The sequence below is a fragment of the Pelophylax lessonae genome (assembly GCF_965119305.1).
Source record: "Pelophylax lessonae genome assembly, chromosome: 13".
Lineage (NCBI taxonomy): Eukaryota > Metazoa > Chordata > Amphibia > Anura > Ranidae > Pelophylax > Pelophylax lessonae.
In genome coordinates, this window is record NC_138780.1 from 4,222,092 (window position 1) to 4,247,659 (window position 25,568).

General features: G+C 47.9%; 1 protein-coding gene across 1 annotated transcript; it reads right to left on the bottom strand.

Moving 5' to 3' along the window:
* Window positions 1-375: 375 nt before the first annotated feature.
* Window positions 376-17,652, bottom strand: POGZ (pogo transposable element derived with ZNF domain; the record flags this gene model as incomplete). Its single annotated transcript, XM_082275724.1, has 18 exons — window positions 376-1,097; window positions 1,162-2,978; window positions 4,106-4,225; window positions 4,675-4,734; window positions 4,880-5,020; window positions 5,792-5,952; window positions 6,041-6,175; window positions 7,759-7,905; window positions 8,104-8,204; window positions 8,312-8,466; window positions 10,928-11,235; window positions 12,502-12,605; window positions 12,687-12,890; window positions 14,906-15,214; window positions 15,436-15,562; window positions 15,750-15,925; window positions 16,906-17,061; window positions 17,532-17,652. The coding sequence occupies 17 exons, from the start codon at window positions 17,650-17,652 to the stop codon at window positions 1,496-1,498; spliced, it is 4,008 nt and encodes a 1,335-aa protein (XP_082131850.1). The 3' UTR covers window positions 376-1,097; window positions 1,162-1,495.
* Window positions 17,653-25,568: the final 7,916 nt, after the last annotated feature.

A 25,568-nucleotide genomic window follows, 5' to 3' on the forward strand; every position in this document is an offset into this window, starting at 1 on the left:
CAGTCTGACATTGTGGTGTCTAATTCTCTGTATTTTACATCATTACCCATCTTACATCCAACTCTGTGCAGAAGCCCCCCCACACCTGCTGAATCAAAGGGCAGGCACGCCCAGAACCGTCCGCTGCTTCGGAACGGCGAGTCCCAGCACAATGCACAGACGTTTCGTAGCAGCGGCAGAACCGGCCTTTAAAAAAAAAAACAAGGTCCAACGTTCCTCCAATTGTTAAGAAACGAGTCCGAGCCGTCTCTTGGTGGGGTCAAAGCGCCACCTCTTGGGGCACAGTAAGCGGCGCAGTTCCCCCTAATTGAGGAAAGAGTCACGGCTGCTCTAAACTTCACAAATCTGGAGGAAGGCCGGGGGGAAAGGGGGGGGGGCTAATTTTAACAAGATGTACACAAAAAAAATCTATTTTACAAAAAAAAAATATCTTTTGTGAGGGTGACATGATCAGGCAAGTGGGACAAGAACCTAAACAAAAAAAACAAAAATAAACACAACTAAAATCCAAATTCATATCCATAGGTGTCCACATCTGTACAGGGCCGTCACATGATCAATTAAAATGCTTTTTTTTTTTCTTTTTTTAATCTTAGTACCTGACGCTGTAAAAAGTGAAAAACATACAGTAGAGGGCAAATTGTAACAGAACACTTTTTATATAGATTAAAAAAAAAAAAAAAAATTCACATCTTATTCTAATAAAACACAGACTCGCCTCTTGCCTGTCTTTATTCTGCAATTTCATTATGTACACGCTATATAACTTCATAAATTTACAGAGTATGTCCTAGTAAAGTTCATGGGGTCACCAGGCCGCAACATACCATCTCTCAAGACAGAAGAGGATGAAGAAAAAAAAAATAAAAAAAAAAAAAAAGAGAAAAGAAAAAAAATAAAATAAAAAAACTATAATATGTAGTGACAGAGCTGGCAGTGTTGGAAGCACTGTGGTCCTTTTTCTGAGCGGACCCCCCAGCTATAAACAAGGCTCTCAAAACAGAACCGTCAATGAAAACTGGATTGCACTATTACCTGTAATTTTTTTTTCCTTTGTAACCAAAATGTAAACCTTTTTTTTTTTTTTTTTTTTTTTACTTTTTATATTTTTAGGTACTTCAGTCAATCAGTTAGTGAGCGTAACCCGTAGGCCCCCTTCACCAGTCAGTTAGTGAGCGTAACCCGTAGGCCCCCTTCACCAAAGTCCAAGTCCATCACAATCCAATCTGCAATCCAGGGTGAAGACTGGATGAGTAAATTTGGTTGGTCTGGTTGATTTTTTTTATTCTTTAAAACAAAGTCACATGTCCAGTTGATCTCGCTGTACAAGGGGGGGAGGGGGGGGGGAATAGCGGCTTTCTGTACAGGCCCAGAAGGTTAAAACCTAAAAATTGGGGGTGCTACGACACGAGTTCCTGAACCTTATCGGAAGGTGGAATGTTAAGCCCGATACAAAGATTTGAGGTTGGGGAGAAGAGAACAGCTGTGCAGGGTTTTATAGGTCTGTGTCGTCAAAGCCGTAGAAGGACTCAACGTCGCTCTCTTCCTCGAACAGATGCTGTAGGACCACGGGGTTGGCGTATTGCTCGGGCTGGCTGTCATTGTAGCTGTCACTGTCTTCGTCCTCGTTTTCGTTCAGCCTCAGCTCGCCCTCCAGAACATTGATGAGGTCCTCCTGCATCTTGGCGTTGCGTTTGCTGGAGTAGGTGGCCCCGTCGGGCCCGGGCAAGACGCTGGCCACCAGGAAGGACTGCTGGACCAGTTCTGGGTGGTCGCTGACGACGCCCAGGACCTCCATCATCCAGCTGATGACCAGCCGTAGCACCGTCTCCGGGCTACAGATGGTTTTGGCTCGAGCCCGTTCCACCCACTTCTTGTGCAGGAAACTGGTGACGGCTTGCTTGATGCACACGTTGATTGGTTGGATCTTGGAGCTGCATCCGGCTGGGACCACCGCAGGTAGCGTGCAGGTGGAGCTCAGGAGGGCCAGGACTTCATCGGACATGTGTGACCTGTGACAGTCTATCACCGCCATGCCTTTGTTGGGCAATTCCACGTGTTTCTGCCAAACCCGAGACGACCAGAGTTCCATCACTTCGTCTTCGCCCAGGCCATCTTCTCTAGCTTCATATATAATTGTTTCGGGAACGTCTACCACGCATGTCGAGTTGCCCCGAAGGCACACCAACGTCGGCAGTAAGCTTCCGTCGGCCAAGATGGTAACCACGATGTCGCACCAAGGCTCGCCGGCGCCCACGGTCTGCAGCGCACACTCTCTCCTCTCTTCGCCGCCGAGCAGCTCCAGGTCAAGAAAGAGCGAGATTTCGTCGACGGCAGCAATCATGGACAACGGGAGGTCCTGGTTGTGAATCTGCTTTTGTACAAAGCTGATGAAAGTCTGGGCACTGTCCTCCAGTTCCCTGGGAAGGCGGTTCACTACGGCATTTTTGGAGTGTGTGTTTAGCTTGTGTCGCAGCATGAACCCCACTGCCCATTCGTAGGAGATTTTGAAGCCTTCGAGCGAGCGTCCGATCTTAGTGGCCTTCTGGAAGAGAGTCTCCTCGTTGACCGGCTGCTGTTGCTCTCGCTGGAGCAGGACCCATTCCGCGAGTCTGTCCTCCGCCTCGGTACTCAAATACTTCTCGGACGAGGCGGCCGGATTCTCCTCCTGAGCGGTCTGGAACCTCTGCAGCCAACACCGGATTCGGCTAGGTGAGTTGTGGAAATGCTCGGCCGCTTGTTGGATGCTGCTGCACAGAGCGTACAGCATCACTCGCAGCTTCTGGATGCTGATCTGCTCCTCCTTGCCGCTCTCCAGGTTTTCGTTCTCCGGCTCCTCCTCATCTAACCCCTCCACATCCACAGGCTCAGAGATCTCCGAGGATGGCACCACCACCTTGGGGTCCGGTTCGCTTTCATCTTCAGCCGGAGGACTGGCGGTGGCGGCTTCAACCCTTTTCTCCAAAGGTCCGAGGACCCTGCGGGGGAAGACAGAACGTGAGCACACCTTATTGCAACCCTTCAAGGAAAGTGACCAGTGGCGGGACAATGACCTTTACCGCTAAAGGCTAAAAAGTAAGCCCTCCCCCTTAATGGGCTGTCAACTACCCTCAGCAGCATAGAATGCAGGTACCAACTATCTTGCGCCCCCTAACTGCTGAAGTGCTCATGGCAGCTGACTCCTCAGCCCACCGCCCTATCTGGCGCCCCCTAACCGCTAAAGTGCTGATGGCAGCCGATTCCTCAGCCCACCCCCCCTCCCCATCTGGCGCCCCCTAACTGCTGAAGTGCGTATGGCAGCTGACTCCTTAGGCACCCCCCCCTAACTGCTGAAGTGGTCATAGCAGCTTACTCCTCAGCCCACCCCCTATTTGGCACCCCCAACTGCTGAAGTGGTCATTGCAGCCCAATCCTCGGCCCACCCCCCTATCTGGCGCCCCCTAACTGCTGAAGTCCTCATGGCAGCTGACTCCTCAGCCCACCCCCCTATCTGGCACCCCCCAACTGCTGAAGTACTCATGGCAGCTGACTCCTCAGCCCACCCCCCTATCTGGCGCCCCCTAACTGCTGAAGTACTCATGGCAGCCCAATCCTCGGCCAACCCCCCCTATCTGGCACCCCCTAACTGCTGAAGTACGCATGGCAGCTGACTCCTCAGCCCACCCTCCTATCTGTCGCCCTCTAACTGCTGAAGTGGTCATTACGTCAACTCCTCGGCCCACCCCACTATCTGGCGCTCCCTAACTGCTGAAGTGGTCATTGCAGCCCAATCCTCGGCCAACCCCCCTATCTGTCACCCCCTAACTGCTGAAGTGCTCATGGCAGCCGAATCCTCAGCCTACCCTCTTGGCCCGTCCCTGTTAAAACTAATAAATGTTAAAAAGTTATTACTACCCCAACAAACGCTACAGAGAAGAGAAAGACAATATTTACCATGACATGTCTGGTGAGGTATCTGCAGAGGAAACAGAAAAATCAACTTATTACGATACATTTATATAGCTCTAACATATACTGCAGTGCTGTACAGAGATCACTGAGCCAGTCACATCAGTCTCTGTACCGGAGGAGCTTAAACTCCAATTTCCCCCCAGTTGCCCAGCACTCACTTGAAGACATGACAGTGATGTAGCCATGTGACGGGTTGAAGACCAGATGTTTCGCCATGGCGTCACCGATTCGCGTCACGAAGGGGCAGGATGAGCACGTCATCACCAGCTCCTCACTGGGAAAAAGGAAGAAATTACCCATAAGTGGTGTATAGGTGACAACCGTGGAGTGGTTGGTCGGCTGCAAGGTTTACTTGGGAAAAACAGAGGCCTGCTCCAGGTGAGAGGTGTAATCCTGAGGACCAGTGGGACTAGATGCTGGCCTCGGCTTGCATCCATGTACACAACTTGGGAAAGATGGGAAAGAAATTGGCTGCAGTCGTCCGCCGGTCCAATAGATTTATTGAAACATGTATAAAACTGCCACCAGGACAGACCATGGAAATAGTTGACGCGTTTCACAGACAACATGCTTCAAGGTTTTGAAGCACGTTGTCAGTGTGAAGCGCGTCAACCATTTCCATGGTCTGTGTCCTTGTGGCAGTTTTATACATGTTTCAATAAATCTATTGGACCGGCGGAGTACTGCAGCCAATAACTTTCCCAAATTGTAAGGTTTACTTACCTGGGTTTGCAACTTTTGAACAGCGAACGATATTTCGGACTTTTCCGGGGAACATGGTTGCTGGAAAACAGAGGAAGAGGCGGGTAAATATCTCCTAAACCCAGGCAGGGCAGTATGTTTGCCCCTCTCTATAAATACAGCAAGAGTCTGACATGAAATCTTTATGCCCCGCACCAAAGTGTTCCAGAGCCTGCACACCACTTACTTAATCATGTGATTGGCGTAGGCGCGGGAGCAGCAGGTGCCGTAGCGGCAGAGAGAACAGTGTACATAGGTGGGGTAATGGTTGTGGAAGTCGGGGATGTCGAAGTTGCACTCCAGACAGGTTTGCTTCTCCTCCAAAACCCTGAAACAGGAATTGTACATCATACATTAGTAGCTGCAATAAAATGAAACCAAAACCTGCCCCCTCCCTCCATAAAATGGCTCGCCGACGCCCCCCCCATTCCTCCAATACGTCTTACCGACCCCCTCTCCCGGGCCTCACCGACCCCCCCCCCCTCACGGGAAATGCCTCACCGACCCCCCTCTCCCGGGAAATTCCTCACCGACCCCCCTCTCCCGGGAAACGCCTCACCGACCCCCCCCTCTCCCGGGAAACGCCTCACCGACCCCCCCCTCTCCCGGGAAACGCCTCACCGACCCCTCTCCCGGGAAACGCCTCACCGACCCCTCTCCCGGGAAACGCCTCACCGACCCCTCTCCCGGGAAACGCCTCACCGACCCCTCTCCTATAAAAACTAGCTCACTACCCTCCCTCATACAATTGGCTCACTGCCTTTCCATTAAGTCTTTACTGAGCATGATGAGAGCTGTCAGAAGGCAAGCTGTCCCGATCACAAGATAACTGACAGCCAATCGGTGATCACATGATCAGGGAGCCCATGGATCACCCTCAAATTTTTTAATCTCTGCCAGTGGAAAAGGGTGAACTTCCAAAAATAAAAGTGCCAGTGCATTTTTTTTTTTCACAGGCCAATTTTTATTCCGCAAAGGAGAACATTGACCCGTTTCTAGGCACTGCTTACAGCAAGAAACATTTGCTAGAGTCAAATCCCCAGCATGTGACTGTTACAATCTAGAGGATGATGGGAAATTATATCAGCCAGTGACTAACCTGTTGGGGAATGCTATAATCGGAATCGGCAAGGTGTCAACAGGATGACGAAGAATAGGCTGGGGTGTCACACGGGGTGTGACATCCGGCGGTGGCATCATCGGGGTCTCTACGGTGGTCGTAGAATTCCTGGGGGGTCCTCGAGAGGCTCGGATGGTCACCTGCAAAATAGAAGAAGGAGGGGAGTTATCAGCCTGTCACACCGTGCAGCAGGACAAACGCCACCTGACGTCACTTCCCGTGACTTACCTTAGTCCCGGGCTTCAGCCCCTCCAGCTGGCGCGGTTTGCGGAAGGTTTTGTGATGCTGCAGCTTATGTTCGATCTTGTCCTTTGCGAACAGGAACTGAAGGCGGCATTTGTTACAGTGGTAGACGTTCTTCTGCTTGTGCCACGTATAAAGGGGGAGGGAGAAGAGACAGAAAAAAACACCCCAAAAAGGACACATTAAACACTGCGCTCATGTCAAGAAAACAGAAGTCATAAGGTTACACAAACCCTTCTTCCTTGTACTTCTAACAGCACCTATTTTCCAGTCTTCATTCCCCTGCTCCTGGAATAGGGTCAGCACCTCTTCCAGAACACTTATAAAAGATTAGACTCGCCCGTTTGCCCCTGCAGGGAAGCGGCCCCTTTGCCGCTGCAGGGAAGCGGCCCCTTTGCCGCTGCAGGGAAGCGGCCCCTTTGCTAAAAATTTAAACCTTTGTAAAAAAAAAAAAAGAAATTATTAATAAAAACAGGATTTTTGTAAGCTCTTACTGTAAAATCTGTTTCTCTGAAGTCCATTGGCAGAACCCAATGGCTAATGAAGACGGAGGCTGCGTGTGTCAATGGACGATAGAGAAATGTGCATAAAAAAAAGGTACCTTTGACGTTATCAGCGTTTTATTTCCTAGTATGGCCAGACTAAGTGGGAGGGTACTCTGGCACCACAGAGGATTTCTTCTCCTTCCAGGAGCAACAAAGAGCTACACACATCCCATCATGCATTCTGATGATAGTGAACATTGGGGGCATTCATTGGGCAGGTCCACAAGGAATCAAAAAATGCAAGGGAGTAGGCAATTTTCTAAGAAACAAGTTTCTGCTCTATTAGAATAGTGCTGCCTACGGTTTCCTTCCAAACCAGAGTGCGTTATATGACGCCAAGGGGGTGGGCAAAGCTTAGCAACGCCAAGGGGGTGGGCAAAGCTTAGCAAAAACAGGCAGGAAGTTCCTGTTATATCATAATAGTACCGCCCACTGTTCCCTTCCAGTTGGGAATTGATTAGATGGTGCAAGGGGGTGGGTCGAGATTATAAGAAACATGCAGGAAGTTCCTACTATATTATAGTAGAGACGCCCCCCCTGCAAGCAAGAGACAGCGGCCGCTCCCCCCCTCCACCAAGAGACTACCCGCCTCCACCCGCAGGAGGACACGGCCGCCTCCTCCCCTGCAGGAGGATTAGATGGTGCAATGGGGTGGGTCGAGATCAGAAACATGCAGGAAGTTCCTGCTATTATAGTAGTACCGCTCACTGTTTGGACAGCATCTCTGCCGCCTTCCCCCCAGCCGAAAGAGATGGAGGCCGCCTCCCCCCCCCCCCCCGCCAAAGGAGACGGATGGCCGCCTCCCCTCCCGCTGAAGGAGACGGATGGCCACCTCCCCCCGCCCGCCGAAAGACGGATGCCCGCCTCCCCCCCCCTGCCGAAAGAGACGGATGCCCGCCTCTCCCCCCCCCCCTGCCGAAAGACGGATGCCCGCCTCCCCCCCCCCCCCCGCCGAAAGACGGATGCCCGCCTCCCCCCCCCCCCCTGCCGAAAGAGACGGATGGCCGCCTTCCCAATTTTAGATTTTCCCTGAAGTGAATCTTTAATTAAAAATTAGGTTGTCAGAATTTGGGAACAGAGAACGACAATTCTGAGAGGTCCATTTTGAACATTAAAAAAGGGGTTCAGACGTTCCTGCACCCAGACAGAGCCTCTTACCTGATGACGCATGAAGTGCTGCTGGAAGGCGTTGCCGTTTTTGAACACCTTCATACAGTAGACGCAAAGGAGGTACCGCGTATCTTCATGGTTTAGCCGGAAGTGCGTGTCCACCTCAGCGTAGATGGAGGAGCGGTATGAACACACCTGGAAGACACGTGGAGTGGAACATAGAGGTCAGGAGGAGATATAAAAATCATCCGAATGCAAACGAATATCAGCATGTTTTCATGTTCTATGGTTTCTATGTATTTGCTCATTACAACACAAGTTCACCTTGAGTAACTTTTTACAAAAAATTAACACACCAAGTCCAGTTGTCTCCTATAAAGCACGCAGACTGACCTGGCACACGTAGGGCATCTCTCCCGGTTTGTGGGTGTCCTTCATATGCTGCAAGAACAGAGGTTCGCTGTCAAAGGCCCATTCACAAATCTTGCACTTTGCTGCAATAAAAAGAAGAAGAGATCAGTGACTGCTGCGATCTACGGCCAACGCCCAAAAACAAGATGGCGCTGGTGACGCTCAGCCGGTGGTACCGCCGGTTACTCACTGGTGGACTCGTAGGAGCTGTGGACGTTCTCCAGGTGGCACTGCAGCTGGAAGGGGGTGGCGAACTGGCGGTAGCAGTGCTGGCATGTGGTGTGCCCGTCTACCTCTCCATTCTGCTGGTCCAGCTCCACGTGATGCTTCATGTGATTCATAAACCTTGGGAGGAAGCCAAAGGAATCCCAGATTATTCACACAGCACAAAGGCAATCCTTTCCTGCCCCCGCCCTTCCCTGGATCAGGATATGAAGTTTGGAAAAAAATAGCAAAAACAGGCTTTAACTATTTGCCTACAGGGAACTTTCACCCCCTTCCTGCCCAGGCCAAATTCAGCTTTCAGCGCTGTCACACTTTGAATGACAATTGCGCGGCCATGCAACACTCTACCCATATGACATTTTTATCATTTATTTCACACAAATAGAACTTTCTATTGGTTTTAACAACTGCTGAGTTTTTGCTAAATAAAAAAAAAAAAAAAAAAAAAATGTATAAATATATAAAACTTTTTTTTTTTTAACCACTTTACCGCTGAGTACCGTAGTACTACTGCGGCAAAGTGGCTCGTTATCGTCTGACGACGTAGTACTACGTCGTCAGACACTCCCCTTGTGGGCGGCGCTTGCGTGCCGCCGGAGGCTCGCTCCCGCTGTTTTCAGTCACAGCGGGAGTCGGGCCAGGGGAGGAGCAGCGGCGATCGCCTCTGCTCTTCCCCGATCGTCGGGGATCTAGTGTGGAGATCCGCCTGCTTGTGTAAACAGAGCGGGGGAATCTCCTAAGTGACTTGCAGGGTCAGATTGCAGGGTTCAGCATAGCTGAACATGCGATCTGTCCCTGTGTCACTCAGTCACCTCCCCCCACACGTCAGTAAGCACCAGGCATACATTAACCCCTCCCTCTCCAATAAAATTAACGCCTGCCAGTGTCATATTTACAGTAACAGTGCATATTTATAGCACTGATTACTGTAGTAATGTCACTGGTACCCCCAAAAGTGTCAAAAATGTCAGTCAGGGGGTCCGATCTGTCCGATATGTCGCAGTCCCGCAAAAAAAAAAAAAAAAAAAAAAAAAAAAAAAAAAAAAAAAAAAAAAAAAAAATCGCAGATCGCCGCCATTACTCGTTAAAAAAAAAAAAGACACCAAAAATGACAAAAATCTTTCCCTTAGTAAACGCAATAACTTTTGCACAAACCAATCAAAATACGCTTATTGCGATTTTTTTTACCAAACATATGTAGCAGAAAACAAATTGGCCAAAAATTTAAAAAAATTTTGATTTTTACATTTTTTTGGGGGGAATTTCATATAAAAAAAATGTGAAAAATATTGTTGTTTTCAAAATTGTCGCTCTTTTTTTGTTTATAGTGCAAAAAGTAAAAATCGCACAGGTGATCAAATACCACCAAAAGAAAGCTCTGTTTGTGGGAAAAAAAGGACGTAAATTTAATCTGGGTACGGCGTCGCATGACCGCACAATTGTCTGTTAAAGTCACGCATTGCTGAATCGCAAAATATGGCCCTGGTCAGGAATGGGGTAAAATCTTCCGGTCTTAAAGCGGTTAAAAATACGCTCATTGAGAATTTTTTTGTCAAAGACATGTAGCTAAATACATTTTGGCCTAAATATATGACAAAAATTTAATATATTGGATATTTTTTAACTGTCAAAGTAGAAAATATTGTCGCTCTTTTTTATTAACCACTTAAGCCCCGGAAGATTTTACCCCCTTCCTGACCAGGGTTTTTTTTTGCGATTTTTCACTGCGTGACTTTAAACGGACAATTGCGCGGTCGTGCGACGCTGTACCTAAACGAATTTGACATCCTTTTTTTCCCCACAAACAGAGCTTTCTTTTGGTGGTATTTGATCACCTCTGCGATTTTTTGATCATGCGCTATAAACAAAAAAAGAGCGACAATTTTGCAAAAATAACAATATTTTTCACATTTTTTTATATAAAACTCCCCACCAAAAAAAATGTAAAAATCAAAATTTTTTAACATTTTCGGCCAATTTGTGTTATGCTACATATGTTTGGTAAAAAAAAAATTCACAATAAGCGTAATTTGATTGGTTTGCGCAAAAGTTATCGCGTTTACTAACAAAGGGAAAGATTTCTGTCATTTTTGGTGTTTTTTTTTTTTTTAACGAGTAATGACGGCGATCTGCGTTTTTTTTTTTGCGGGACATGCGACATTGTGGCGGACAGATCGGACCCTTGACTGCCATTTTTGACACTTTTGGGGGGACCAGTGACATTACTGCAGTAATCAGTGCTATACATATGCACTGTCACTGTAGTAATGACTAGTCATTGTAAAAAAAAAAAAAAAAAATAAATAAATAAATAAGGAATAAATAACAAAATAAATAAATATATTATAAAATAAATAATTGTAATTTATAAAAAAAAATAAAACACATACACCAGGAAGAAGATGGCTTTTTGGGCCTTAATAAAAGGTTTAGCTATGCTCTAAATTTGCCATCAGGAGGAAAGGGGTCATCACTGCTCTTACTGGAAAGAATCCCCTCCCAAGCTTATGGTCAAGCCGATACAAAGCACCAACAAACGCTCGAAGCGAAGTGTACAATATGGCTGCCCTGGTGCACCTACCTGATGTTGTTCTTCAGCCTCTTGTTGCAGTGGGGACAGCGGAAGGTGGTGGCCATTTTGGCTCCGCCTTGCATCTGGTAAGTCTGCCCGACGTCCCGGCCGTAATAGAAGTCGTCCACCAACATGATGAGTTTACCCTGCGAGGAGTCCTCGGCGCTCTCCTGGGTCTTGCCGGATTGGGAGGTCATGCCGCCGGGGGTTGTTGCGGTGGCCGGCTTGTCTGGGCTGGTGGACTTTGCCCCTTGCGGGATCAGCTGAGATTCCAAGTTGCCCTTTTTGGAGAAGTCCACGAGGTCGGGGCAGCAGTACTACACAAGGGGGGGGGGGGAGGAGACAGATGGAAGTCCACCATTATTTCCCGCTATTAGATATACTTTCTATCACAGCCAATTAAAGCTTCTTGTGGGTGTGCGCTTTTTAGGAGTCGGAGAAGCCATAACAGCGTTGGAATCTATCAGTGTCAGCAGCAGGTAGGAAGTACAGCCAGGGCTGTACACTATCCAGAAAAGCTAAAGGATGGTGGACAGACTTACGAAAATATCAAAATTTCCTTGATGGGTGGGGCCAGTCAATATAAGTGGGCGTTCCTAAGCAGGCAGCATTTGCATAGGCAACGCCCACCTTCAATGCTAAACCTCCATGACTGAAATCCAATAAATAAAAGGGGCTCGTCCAGGAAGTCAATGCATTAATTCTTCCAATTCAAATACTGCTCTACCAACGCGTTTCGCTTTGTCAAGAGCTTGGCCGTATTCTACAGCTAGGGACGTACTGATATCAGTATTGCTGCAGATACCAATCATTTGCATGAGAATCGGTACTTGCCCAAATGCTCCCGATACTTTTTGGTGCTGCGATTTGCGTCAATACATAATGAATGGGCGCAAATCGTACCGCAAAAAGTTTGGATTTTCCCCCCACTGCTCCTGTGTGTATAGAAGGGAAAAGCGCCATCTAGTGGGCAGTTTAAAAAAAGGTTCGAACTCTCAGTACCTATCTGGCCACATGTAAAACATTCTACATAGGTGTCCCGGTCCGCCAACGATAGCAAATCAGGGAGGTGCTCACAAGGCTGGAAGAGATGTAGAGGCGGTCCCGCCCCCAAGCTGACATCCTTTCCGCCCTATACCCACAGGGTTCCTGAACTTCTCCAGCCCTGTGAGCACCTCCAGTGGCTGTGATTTGCTACCATCGGCGGAATGAGACACCTATGTCGATTATTTTGAATGTGGCCAGATAGGTACTGAGCTCTAAGATTTATTTTTAAACTGCCCACTAGATGGCGCTTTTCCCTTCCTATACACACACAAGCCATAGAGTACGACTAAGCTATTGACAGAGCGAAACACGTCGGAAAGGTTGGTGAAGCAGTCCATGCACCAAAGGAATTAAAATATTTTCATCCAAGGCTTTTATAACAGAGCGTGTCTTCTTTTTATTGCTTAAATATTGGGTTAATGAAGCGGATAGCAAGCTGCCACAAGCTCGCCCCCCTTTGGTCGGAGAAGGGTATGACTGCCTGCTGCACAGTAATGAAGTCCTTTTACAGACGTGTGGGACAGTAATAGACTTACACACATATGTCCTCGAAGGGCTTCCATGACTCGGAAGGAAGTCTGACACCTCGGGCAATGCTTTCTATCCAGGTTTTCCTGCGGGGTCACAGATGGGGAGGAAACTGTAAAAGCAGAGAGAAGTGTCACGGGTGTCCGGCAGGCCCTGTGGGACCCAACTCAATGTCCTATTTGCATAGACCTACCTGTTACCCCGATTGGCTCTATCTGGATGCTCTTCTGTACTGTGCCCAAGCTGGGGCCGGTGCCGTTATTGCCCACGGTGCTGGAGAGAATGAGCTGGGTGGAATTCTGGGTGGTCGTCTGGCAGCCGCTCATGGCGTTGACAAACTTCACCACGTCATTGGTCTCGCCGGTGCTCTTCACCGCCACAAAGCTGGCAATGCTCACTGCTCAGAACAAGAGGGATCATTTAATGTGTATCCAGCCCACTGGAAACCCTTTTTTTGCTTGCAACCCCTCCAGGCTGGGGGTGGGCTTTATCGTGGACCCATGCTTTATCTATACAGGTTCTCTTCGATGTACCTCTAACCCAGCAGCACATGCTTTGCTTTAGCTCCTCCACTGATCTATTCAGCCACCAGGAAGGGAAGAAGACACCCTGGATGTTTTCCGAGTCCCTTTAGTCTAGGGGTGGGCAACTGTGGCCCTCCAGCTGTTGCGGAACTACATGTTTCATGAGGCACTGCAAGACTGACAGTTACAAGCATGATCCCCAGAGGCATAGGGCAGGATGGGAAGGCCCACAGTTCCTGCCAGGAGGCACGATGGGAAGGCCCACAGTTCCTGCCAGGAGGCACAATGGGAAGGCCCACAGTTCCTGCCAGGAGGCACGATGGGAAGGCCCACAGTTCCTGCCAGGAGGCACGATGGGAAGGCCCACAGTTCCTGCCAGGAGGCACGATGGGAAGGCCCACAGTTCCTGCCAGGAGGCACGATGGGAAGGCCCACAGTTCCTGCCAGGAGGCACGATGGGAAGGCCCACAGTTCCTGCCAGGAGGCACGATGGGAAGGCCCACAGTTCCTACCAGGAGGCACAATGGGAAGGCCCACAGTTCCTACCAGGAGGCACAATGGGAAGGCCCACAGTTCCTGCCAGGAGGCACAATGGGAAGGCCCACAGTTCCTGCCAGGAGGCACAATGGGAAGGCCCACAGTTCCTGCCAGGAGGCACAATGGGAAGGCCCACAGTTCCTGCCAGGAGGCACAATGGGAAGGCCCACAGTTCCTGCCAGGAGGCACGATGGGAAGGCCCACAGTTCCTGCCAGGAGGCACGATGGGAAGGCCCACAGTTCCTGCCAGGAGGCACGATGGGAAGGCCCACAGTTCCTGCCAGGAGGCACGATGGGAAGGCCCACAGTTCCTGCCAGGAGGCACGATGGGAAGGCCCACAGTTCCTGCCAGGAGGCACGATGGGAAGGCCCACAGTTCCTGCCAGGAGGCACGATGGGAAGGCCCAAAGTTATTGCCAGGAGGCACGATGGGAAGGCCCAGAGTTATTGCCAGGAGGCACGATGGGAAGGCCCAAAGTTATTGCCAGGAGGCACGATGGGAAGACACACAGTTACTGCCAGGAGGCACGATGGGAAGACACACAGTTACTGCCAGGAGGCACGATGGGAAGACACACAGTTACTGCCAGGAGGCACAATGGGAAGACACACAGTTACTGCCAGGAGGCACGATGGGAAGACACACAGTTACTGCCAGGAGGCACGATGGGAAGACACACAGTTCCTGCCAGGAGGCATGATGGGATTTGTTCATTTGTGCAACAGCTGGAGGGCCACAGTTTGCCAGAGCTTACACAGGGTTAGGGTTGAGATTTGTCATCCTGTCCCAATGTGACAGCACTGGGCCAATCACCACGGAGGAAAGGAAGGGGGGCAAGTCACATGCGCCTCCATACCTGGGAGTACTGGGCATGTTCTTTATTCCTGGAGGTGGAATGCAGCAGTGGGGGAGCAAAGTGACAATTCTTTCTGATAAATGTTCCACTAAAAGGATTTTTTTTCCCCATTTTAAAAGCGATGGGAGCACCGGGGCCATGGATACACTTGCATCTGGAATATGTCCCTACAACCCACCATCGTGGCCACGACACTTCATCTGATATCCAAACCTCCCTATCCCCTTGTAACTTGAAAGAAAAAAAATAAAAAATTCCAGATCATGTGACACTCCATAGGATTCCTCGTCTGTATACAGAAGGTGGGGTCGTTCTTTGGGTATCCATACCACTGCCTGCCAGACCAGATGCTTCCTATTGGCTGCCCAGAGGCAGGATACTAACAGGATTCAGAGGCGCGGGTCTGCAGCAGTGACAAGGGGAACTATTGGGGACCGACCAGCATCAGTCACGTGTCTAAAGAGATCATCTTTTTGTTTTTTTCTTTTCCTTACCTAGTTTGGGGTTTGTGCTGGGATTATTCTGGTTCTGCGGAATGGTCAGCGTCTGCATCGGCTGCTGCATCGTGATCTGCCGGAGGGGCTGGCTGGGCGACAGCGTGGTCGACGTGCTGGAGATCGGCTTGCTGACCTGCGCCTGAGACTGCGGCACCGGGCTCCTTATAGTCAGGGTGGCCGGTATGACCGTGGTGAAAGTGTTGGTGGCGGGACGCACGGGGACGTTGGAATTTGGTCGGACCTGGGTCATTTGTGAAAAGACCTGGGGGACGCCTACTCCTTGCTTCATAAACTGAGTGCCCGGAGCTGGAAGAAAGAAAAAAAAAAAAAAGAAGAGAAGAATTTAGAACAGGCCAGTCTGTACCCAAGAAGGCCCAACAGGGCCAGCCAGTGCCCAAGAAGGCCAGCCAGTGCCCAAGAGGGCCCAAAAGGGCCAGCCAGTGCCCAAGAAGGCCCAACAGGGCCAGCCAGTGCCCAAGAAGGCCAGCCTGTGCCCAAGAGGGCCAGGTTATATATTCAAATCTCACCTGGTACGATGGTGATGGGCCTGACCGTCTGTCCCTGCTGAACGTTCAGAACGATTCCTACTTGATTCATGGCGTTCACCGTGTTTACTGTATTCTGCACCGGCCGGACGTTCCTAACCGGAAAACCCTGCAAGGAAAAAAACATTGGTGGAAACGGGTCACAACTCAAATTATCATTCTTCTGAGCATGCGAGAAGTAGTGCAGGGAGCCAATAAAGTGCATTTTCCCTAGAAAGTGCAAGTATTGTAGGTCTTTTTGGGAACACTGAAATGCAAAGTGCACTTTGAGAGCAACCATCCCTTTTTTTCCCAACCTGTGCTGTGATGAAGATGGGCTGCGCCGTCATTGAGTTGTTGGTGCCGTGGTTGGCGTTCTGCATGACTTGCATGGGTCGCAGCATGGGCTGGGTCATCATGGTGCTGATACCAGATGTGGTATTCTGGGTCAGGATGAGAGGCTGGGAGGTGGAGTGCATGATTGGCGTGGAACCTGAAAAGAGGAAAACAATGAAGGTTATAGGTTGAGCTCCTTCATTCCATCCTATACAATGGTTTCAAGCAAAGTGGAAATTTCCAATCTGAAATGTATAAGCAAACAAACAAGTCAACACTGTAGGCAGCATGCAAGGCCTGAAAGCACCTGCGTTGTCCTCAAATCCGTTTTCTGCACTATACTGGATAGAATCCCCCAGGGGTCAGAGTGCATGAGACACTTGGTCCTGTTCCAAGTCTGTGCAATGGTTGCTGAGCTAGCATGGCTGACATGGCTCCACCTCTCTCCAACCATGTTGCTCAGCAGAAGAATAAAGCCTAAGTAAACAGCGCTCGTCTCTAGCGGCAGGCATGTGCTGGAGACAAGTAACATCATTTGCCAAAGCAGGGTGGGTAAAGGTGAATCTTCATGTCTATGCGTGCTGACTATAGCTCCTTTCCAGGCTGAAGCCCAATTTATAAGCGTCCTATGGGGGAACCAGTGCACAGCATTGTAGCCCCTACAATCTCTATTTTTACTGGCTGGCGACTTGTGTTGTGATCCGAGCTGACCCCTCCCCTCTGCTGTCACCTGAGAAACCCTTTCAGGTCTCACCGCTTTATTAGTGCAAACTTGAAGTATCACCACCAAGGGTTGTGGAATCCTCCTAAAGGACAAAGTTCAAGTAACACTTGCTTCAGCACAAATCCGCGTTGTGCAGTAAAATTAAAATTAAAAAAAATCAATCATTTTTAGGTCTGTATGTGCTGACTGTAGCTCCACCCTAGGCTGAAGCCCAATTTGTGAGCATCCTATAGGGGAGCCAGAGCACAGCAGCTCCTGCCTGGTCTCCTCTTTTTTACTGGCAGGTAACATGCTTTGAGAGCCCCTGCTGTGACCTGAAAAGCTTGTAGCGCCACCTCGACTGTACTAAGCCCACCGATCATCCTAAGAGACCCCCTCTCTCATTTCATGGAGGCTTCTAGACGTCTACTCACCGCTGTTATTGGCAATAAGAGTCAGCAACGTCTTCTTGGTGTTGTCTGTGTTCTGGGTGATGGTGTTGGTCACAGTGGCGGCCGTAGTGTATTGGGTGCCCAGCGTCTGAGCGACAATAGGAAGGGTTGCTGTGACTGGCTGGATGTTGACAGACACTGAAAGAAAAGACGGCGGATCACATATCAGATTGCAACTCAACAACGTGTTATGAAATAATGCAAAGAAACCTGAAGAGTCACAAAGGGCAGCAACCATGGAAATCAAATTTTAGGCTCCTGTAATTGGCTGCCATAGGTTACCATTTTAACCCCTCCTGTGGGCCCAGGAGCATTACATGTGGTCAATGTGGCTGGCTGTGTCGGTGATCGTTCTACCGACACCTAATCGTTACACTTTAAATGACTCCACCCACTGCCCCACCTCCTTTCTGTTCAGGATGCTGGTGAACATAGCGTTATTGTCTTTCGATAAGCCCCATGAAATCATTGCCCTCTACACCCATCAGCTGCAAGACAGCCACGTCAACCACCAGTCCGGCACGTGGCAACTCTGTATGGAGAAAGATCTTCCCAAACCAACAACCCCATAACCTCTTTGCGCTACAAGATACAAGATAGGAAGGTACCTGTGTTGGTCTTGTCCATATAGCCATAATCCTCCACCACCGAGTCTTCGATCACATCGCTGATCTTCTGCCATGGCTCCAGCTCCTCCTCCTCACACTCCATAAACAGATCCGTGTCCATCTTGCTAAAGGCAAAAAAAAAAAAATAATACATTAGTGTCTGTAAACCAAAACCACACCCTTCTCTGAAGTGTCTCCTTTTGGTCTGTTAATTAGAACGGTGAAAGGGTATTATTGACCTCCTTCCTCCTGCTGGTGACCCCTCTAGTGATCTAAAGATCTATATAGAGGAATCAGGACCTCCTTCCTTCTGCTGGTGACCCCTCTAGTGATATAAAGATCTATATAGAGGAATCAGGACCTCCTTCCTTCTGCTGGTGACCCCTCTAGAGATATAAAGATCTATATAGAGGAATCAGGACCTCCATCCTCCTGCTGGTGACCCCTTTCGTGATATAAAGATCTATATAGAGGAATCAGGACCCCCTTCCTCCTGCTGGTGACCCCTCTAGTGATATAAAGATCTATATAGAGGAATCAGGACCTCCATCCTCCTGCTGGTGACCCCTTTCGTGATATAAAGATCTATATAGAGGAATCAGGACCCCCTTCCTCCTGCTGGTGACCCCTCTAGTGATATAAAGATCTATATAGAGGAATCAGGACCTCCTTCCTCCTCCTGGTGACCCCCTCTAGTGATATAAAGATCTATATAGAGGAATCAGGACCTCCTTCCTCCTGCTGGTGACCCCTCTAGTGATATAAAGATCTATATAGAGGAATCAGGACCCCCTTCCTCCTGCTGGTGACCCCTCTAGTGATATAAAGATCTATATAGAGGAATCAGGACCTCCTTCCTCCTCCTGGTGACCCCCTCTAGTGATATAAAGATTTATATTGAGAAATCAGGACCTCCTTCCTCCTGCTGGAGATCCCTCTAGTGATATAAAGATCTATATAGGAGGAATCAGGACCTACTTCCTCTTGCAGATGATCCCTTTAGCGATATAAAGATCAGTTATGTAAAGGCGTTGTCAATAAAAGAATCTATAGTAAACATAATACTGGTTCCATACTGTTTCCATGGAGACCACAATTGCTCCTCAAACCAGTTCTCAACCAGTTGTATATGCACTCCAGTTGTCCTTTTCTTGGAGTTTGAGGGACACAGAAGTCTCACACCTTTGGGTTATACTCCCGCCTAAGGTAGTATTAGGCACTGGCAAAAAAAAAAAAAAAACTGAAGGCCAGACCAGGATAACCCATCCTACTCCCTGGATGCCTCAGTTTTGTAGTAAAGCGGTACCATGGGCATAATCATAAACAGAGGGGTTGAACTTGTGTCATTCAATGGACCCAACAAAATTACCGTCCGACTCTCAGAGTCGGCAGGTAAGTGAACATAACAAACGTTTCGTTGTAGGAAGAAACACAATCTAAACTGAGGGGCAGAGGGAAGGGTGGGGCCTTTTAAAAAATTGTAATTGATTGCGTTTCCGGTAGGAAGGAGCCTATCATCTCTCACTGTTGGGCCGTCCTGGAAGGAGAGGGGAGAGATCCTAATTTTCTCGCTCATTCATTGGAGGGACAAAAAAACCTAAAGAGCCATCTGAAATACCTCATCACAAGAGCTGGCATCACATGAAGCCTGAACCTCCACCTGGTAAAACATGTGAATAGAAGACCAGGTGGCAGCCTTGCAAATTTAGGAAACATTTGCTTAATTCCAAAAATGCTAAGAAACACTCTCAGAATTAAATATTATGTGCCTTGACACGAAAGGGTAGAACCGGATACTTGAAACCATCAGCTCCAATGGTGGTCAGCCTATGCTGCAATCTAGAATTATGGTAGAACAAAAAGCCAGTGCATCCTTACAGGGACCATCTGGAGTTCCTTCTTTCAGAAAGAAGCGGTGGCCGAGAGATTCTAACAGCCCAAACCACTTATATACTTATATTATTACTTACTATATCCTCAGAGATGGCTGACATAACTTCCTTGATAAAGGCTCTTTTGCCGAAACGCGTAGGAAACCTGAATACCCTCCCTATTAAGATCCAACGCCATACAAGAAGCGTGGACCAATAGAGAGATATTACTGTCACCCTACCAATATGTCACTTCTTTCATACTCTTTCACCTTCACCTATGGGTCTATAAACTATACACCTATGTACTACACCTGTTGTGATCTCGACAAAAATATATATTCATTACCTTGTATGGTTATACAAAATAAATCTTATTTTATTATATTCAAGATATGATTTAATGTGTTAGCCCTTTAAAGTCCCATACTTTGACCTGAGGCACCAAAACCCTCCCTTCCAAATATTCCGGGGTGATGGCTAAACCAAACTAAAACTTCTTTGGGAATCACACCTACAAAATGCCAGTGCACCCTTACAGGGACCATCTGCAGTTCCTTCTTTCAGAAAGAAGCGGTGGCCGAGAGATTCTCACAGCCCAAACCACATCCAGACAATGAAAGGAAAATTTAATTTTAGATGAACAAAAGATGGACAGAGTGATGGATGAACGAAGATGGACAGAGCGATGGATGAACGAAGATGGACAGAGAGATGTCTTGGTTAAAGTGAAAGGCAGAAAATACCTTAAGAAAAGGAAGTTCTGGGCCTCATCACCTCATCCCTATGTAAACCCAGAAAGGGTTCTGTGCAGGATAAGTTTGCACATAGCACCTAGTAGAGGGGATGGTCACGAGGAAACCCACCTTGTGAGATTACAGGGAGGAATGGTTCTAATGAAGTCATTCTTAACTAGGGTTCCTCCAGAAGTTGCTATGAGTTCCTTGATCTGTGACTGATCAACCGACCTCCCAATTTATGATGCCTCAACAATTCCAGGGCTAACTCCACTTGGCAGAGCCAGCTGCTTGAACCCTATGATCTCTGGGCTGCATTCTGACCACCACTCTAAGGTCATGCTTTCCTCAGGCCACCAATGTAAGGGGTATTTTTTCAATAACCTCCAATAAAGCAGGGGTTCCCTGAAAGCTGAAAATTGATTCAAGAGGTCCTCTGGGACAAAAAGGTTGAGAGAGGCTGCTCTAAAGGGTTCAAATGGTGGTTTTCTAATGAACAGAAAGAACCAGATTCAGATCCCACAGAGCCATTGGGGAATGAACAAGGAAAGCTACATGGAAGACCTCCAGGATAAAGGTCCTAAAAGAGAGACCAGTGGTCTCTGAAATGGAATAGAAAGGGCAGAAACCTGTCCATTGGCAGCACCAAGAGCCAAACACTGGTCCAAACCCAGCTTCAGGAAGCAGAGGGTTCTTCCCAAGGAGAAACTCCTGGAGCGGAAGGCCCCGAGGCCCACACCAAGTGAGGTATGCCTTCCATGTCCGATGACAGACCTGGTAAGAAGTAAAAAAGCCTAGCTTTTAAGATTGTGGACCCCCGCAGGACCTAGTCTGTTGGGCCTTCCAAGCCCAACAGACTCGCATCGGTCACAAGGATCTTCCAAACTGGAAGATGAAACTTCTATTCAAGGAGTTGCATCCTGAACCACCAAGCAAGGGACAACCTGGTCCTCTATACCAAATGGATTAGTCGGTTCCAGGGCTGGATTGACTTGAATTGTAGAGGTCTGGGGTGAAATTGGGCTAATGGGACAGTCAAGAAGAAGGCTACTGTAACGGATCAACCAGCACCCCCACCTGGTTGCTCCGTTGACAGATGCTCCTAGTGCTTCCCGAGGGCTCCAAGCACTCCACCTGACACAATAACCACCTCAGACCCCATGAAATGCCGCAGCTTGGTTGGGGTCTCACCGCCTCTTACCCACCCTGGAAATACGACAAGGCTCCAGGTTCCTGTGGGTAACCCTCTCTTTCCCCAGAGAGTGAAGCAGGAACAAGCTCTTACACAAGTTCTTACAAGAGCTTAGTGATTATCCAAGGGAGTATGAAGAGGATAGCAATCCCTTGAAGCAGGTTCCCCCAATGAGAGAGAGGACTCTCGATTGAGGGTGAAGTGTTCACCCTCAAACTTTAATGGTACAGCTGCACTTTTATACAGTTTTCCCCCACACGCTTACCGCCCAGGTGGACCTTGTTGGGGACAGGACATAACATTCACAATCCAATAGAAACAGGGTTTTACACTGTTTCATTCCCATACAGTGTACACAATCTCTCCCCTCTGGCTGATTACAGTATCATATGCAGATGAAAGTGTATACAGGAACAGATTTTAACCTAAACTAATTATCTAGCCATCTGGACAGAACAATGTGAGGTCATTAACATTTAACAATGGAACAAGCACAATCCACATTCCATTTCAATACCCAAATAATAGAAAAGTCTGCCAATGACAGTCTGTGTGTCTCTCTCACAGACAAGCACACAATACACATTATCTCGGAGGCAGACTTCATGGCAATGGTCTATAACAGTCTTAAGTCTCCCAGTGTAAAGTGGGAATAAATCTTCATATTTCTATATGAAGATATTGCTGACAAATATTACTGTCCCATCTGAAGCAATTCAAACCATTAAGTATCTGTTTTTCACTTCCAGTGACAGTGAATGCTGTCACATAAGGCCAAATCCACTCATTCAAAAGCAGAGACACTGACAACTCCTGGACTGGAGAGCTGGAATAGGAGATTGAAGAGTCTGAAGATTCTCCTTAGGGAGAAAGACCTTGGCCTGGGCTGTATCGAGGAGTGGATCCAGAGATTTTAAAACTGTTCCAAGTTGCAGGGTCTATCTGAACCGTTGTAGCGCCTGGACCGTTGGGCTACCATGCAGAGCTGCACCAGATCTTGCACTCTCCAGTTTTAGTAAATCAACCCCATTGTCCGAAAGAGCCCCTGCTGACTAGTCCCTCAACAGAAGGTCATCTAAGTATCCTACAATGGGGATGCCTTCAGAGTGCAGTGGAGCTAGAACCAAGGCCAGCATCTTGGCAAACAACGGAGCTGCAGATGATGGTGTGACAGGAATCACTTTGGGCATGAGGGTTTTGGACCCCAAATTCCTTTAAAGAGGTTGGGAGGCACCATGTCCAGCCTTGTGTGGCTTTATGTTTAAGTCACCCTGCATCTTTTATGGATGCAGGGTGACCGGGAGGGTGGTGTACACCGAGAATATGGTTTGGACTACTTCAAATGGGACAGTAATATGCATTACCAGTATCTCTAAGGAAATATGGAGATCTATCTTATTCCTATATACTGTAAGGCACAGGAAGTGCAACTCCTAATTTGGGCATCCAGGAACTATGAGAGACACCATGTCTGCTAATCAATGTGTATTAGCTGCAGAGAGAGGGGGAATTGTTTCCAGCAGCCCCTCCTAAAGAATGTCTACTGATTAACTAAGTGCTTTTGTCTAAAATAGGACAGTATGTTAATTGGGTCTGAGACTATTGATAAGTATGTTAATGGTCTCACCTGGCTGTCTACTAAGGATGTAATTACACAGACATTGTTCATGTGGTATTTTCAAAAAGTGTATATAAATGCTGCGTTTCTTTCAATAAACGAGCAGAAGAGAGTTATTCTCACTTGACCTCAATACGGAGCCTTGTCTCGTACTTGGGGGGGGGGTGTGGAATTATTTGTATGGGCTTCATGTATGGCAGATTGGAGTGGTCGATAGCTGTCCTGGTGTTAGGGAGCGGATTATCCTACACGACTGTAACCCCTTTCATACTTTGGGGTGTCGTTACAGATGGGCTGAAGGGCAAGGCCACAAACTGGCAGTGTAGGAGCCCCAGAGCAAAACAAAGGAAACTATGCATTGGGAAGAGGAGGATATGAAGGTAAAACAAAAGGCAAATGTCTTCCTATAAAGAAGGTGCTTCCATGCAGAATTTCAGAACTGGAATAAAGACATTGAGAGCTTCGGAGGTCCAAGATGGGCTTGATACACCTTTGGGTTTAGGAATGGTGAAAAGGTTGGAGTAATATCTTTACAAAGGTTTTGCTGTAGAAACTGGGGAAATATGACAACGAAAACAAGGAGACCCAAGAGGCCTCAATGGAGATCTGCTAATCCTTTTTAAAGGGATGTTGACCAGTCAGCCATAGCAACGCCAAGTAATCAAAAATATGGAATGAAGAGCAGAACAGGCCCAGCAAGAACATTGTTCTAGAAATTATTTTCCTGTGAGTGCATTTTTATCTAGTTTTTAATCATAAAATAAAGGGTACTGCACCAGAGCCTGTGCGCATTTCTCTCGTTTCTATGACTCCACCAGGATAAGCTCATCTGCCAAAGACTAAGGAATCGGAGTCTCCACCAAGGCTGAAGGCAGCTCAAAGCAATATTTGCAGGAAGAGGGCACAGGAACTCGCTTGTGGCCTCTGCCGATAGAGTTGGCCAATACCTGGAGGATTTGGGCAACATGACTTTCCGGACCCACCCGCGAAAAGTGAAAATTCACGAAATAGAAAAACCCTATTAAAATACACTGTAGGCATGATTTTTTTACGGTCACTGTACTTTTAAAACACACTTAAAACAATAGAAACTCATTTAACCGCTTACTAACCGCCCGCAGTCAAATGACGGCGGAGCGGTGTACCCATTATCCTGGGACGCCGTCATATGACAGCGCACCAGAACAGCCTCTCTCCCCGGAGCGGCGATCGTGACCGCACCGTGTTGCTAGGACACGGCGCGATCCCGATCTCGGTAAAGAGTCAATGACATGACTCTTTACCCATGTGATCGGCTGTGTCCAATCACAGCCGGTCACATTTAAATGAGGAAGTGCCGTTATTCGGCTCACACTGTCAGTGTGTGAGCCAAGGAGAGCTGATCAGCGGCTCCTCCTCATAGGGGACACAGAGAAATGTAATCAGGGCACTGATCACCAGTGCCCTGATTACACAAGAGGGAAATAAACTGCCATAACTGCCCACCATCAGTGCCCACAGTGCTGCCAGTCAGTGCCCATCAGTGCCTGCTCATCTAGGCACTGATGAGCACTGACTGGTAGCACTATGGGCACTGAGTGTGGGCACTGATGGTGCTGCCCATCTGTGCCGCCTCTCAGTGCCACCTATCAGTGCTCATCAGTGAGGCATATTAGTACCTCCTCATCAGTGCCCGTCAGTGCAGCCTCATCAGCGCACATCAGTGAAGGAGAAAAACTTTATTTATTTTCGAAATTTACCCACAGAAAATAAGAAAAACTTTTTTTTTTTCAAAATTTTCTTACTTTTTTCATTTTTTTTGTAAGAAATAAAAAACCCAGAGGTGATTAAATACCACCAAAAGAAATCTCTATTTGTGTGAAAAAAAATGATAAAAATTTCATATGGGTACAGTGTAGCATGACTGCGCAATTGTCATTCAAAGTGTAAGAGCGCTGAAAGCTGAACATTGGCCTGGGCAACAGCTATGGAAAACACAAAAATATTTCATTTTCAATGATTTAATTAGTAAAATATCATTACAGGAAAAAAAAAAAAAAAACGCAATATACCGGGACCGCAAAAACTGAAGCGCGATGGAGCGGGGGTTTACTGTATATATGAACAGTGCTGATAAATTACCATCAAAAGAAAGCTCTATTTGCGTGAAAAGAAATGATATTTCTAGATTGTAAGCTCTAAGGAGCAGGGCCCTCTGATTCCTCCTGTATTGAATTGTCTTCCTTCACATTGTAAAGCGCTGCGCAAACTGTTGGCGCTATATAATATTATAAATGTCATTTGGGAGAAGTGTTACATGACCGCACAACTACCAATTAAAGTAGCGCTGTGCTGAACAGAAAAAATGGCCTGATCATGAAGGGGGTAAATCTTCCGGGAGCTGAGGTGGTTAATGGAGGAAAACAAAACAGTGACCACACAGGACACACATACGGGCTGATCAGGAGGGCGGGGGTTGGATACGTTACCTTTATTGATCGCCGTTCAACCGCAATAAATTTTCAAAAACGACTCGTCAGAGACCTGGAGGGGGAGAGCGGGGAGAATTAATATACAATATATCTATAAAAAAATGTAAAATCAATCAATCATAATAATGACATGTGCAGAAAGCGGAGC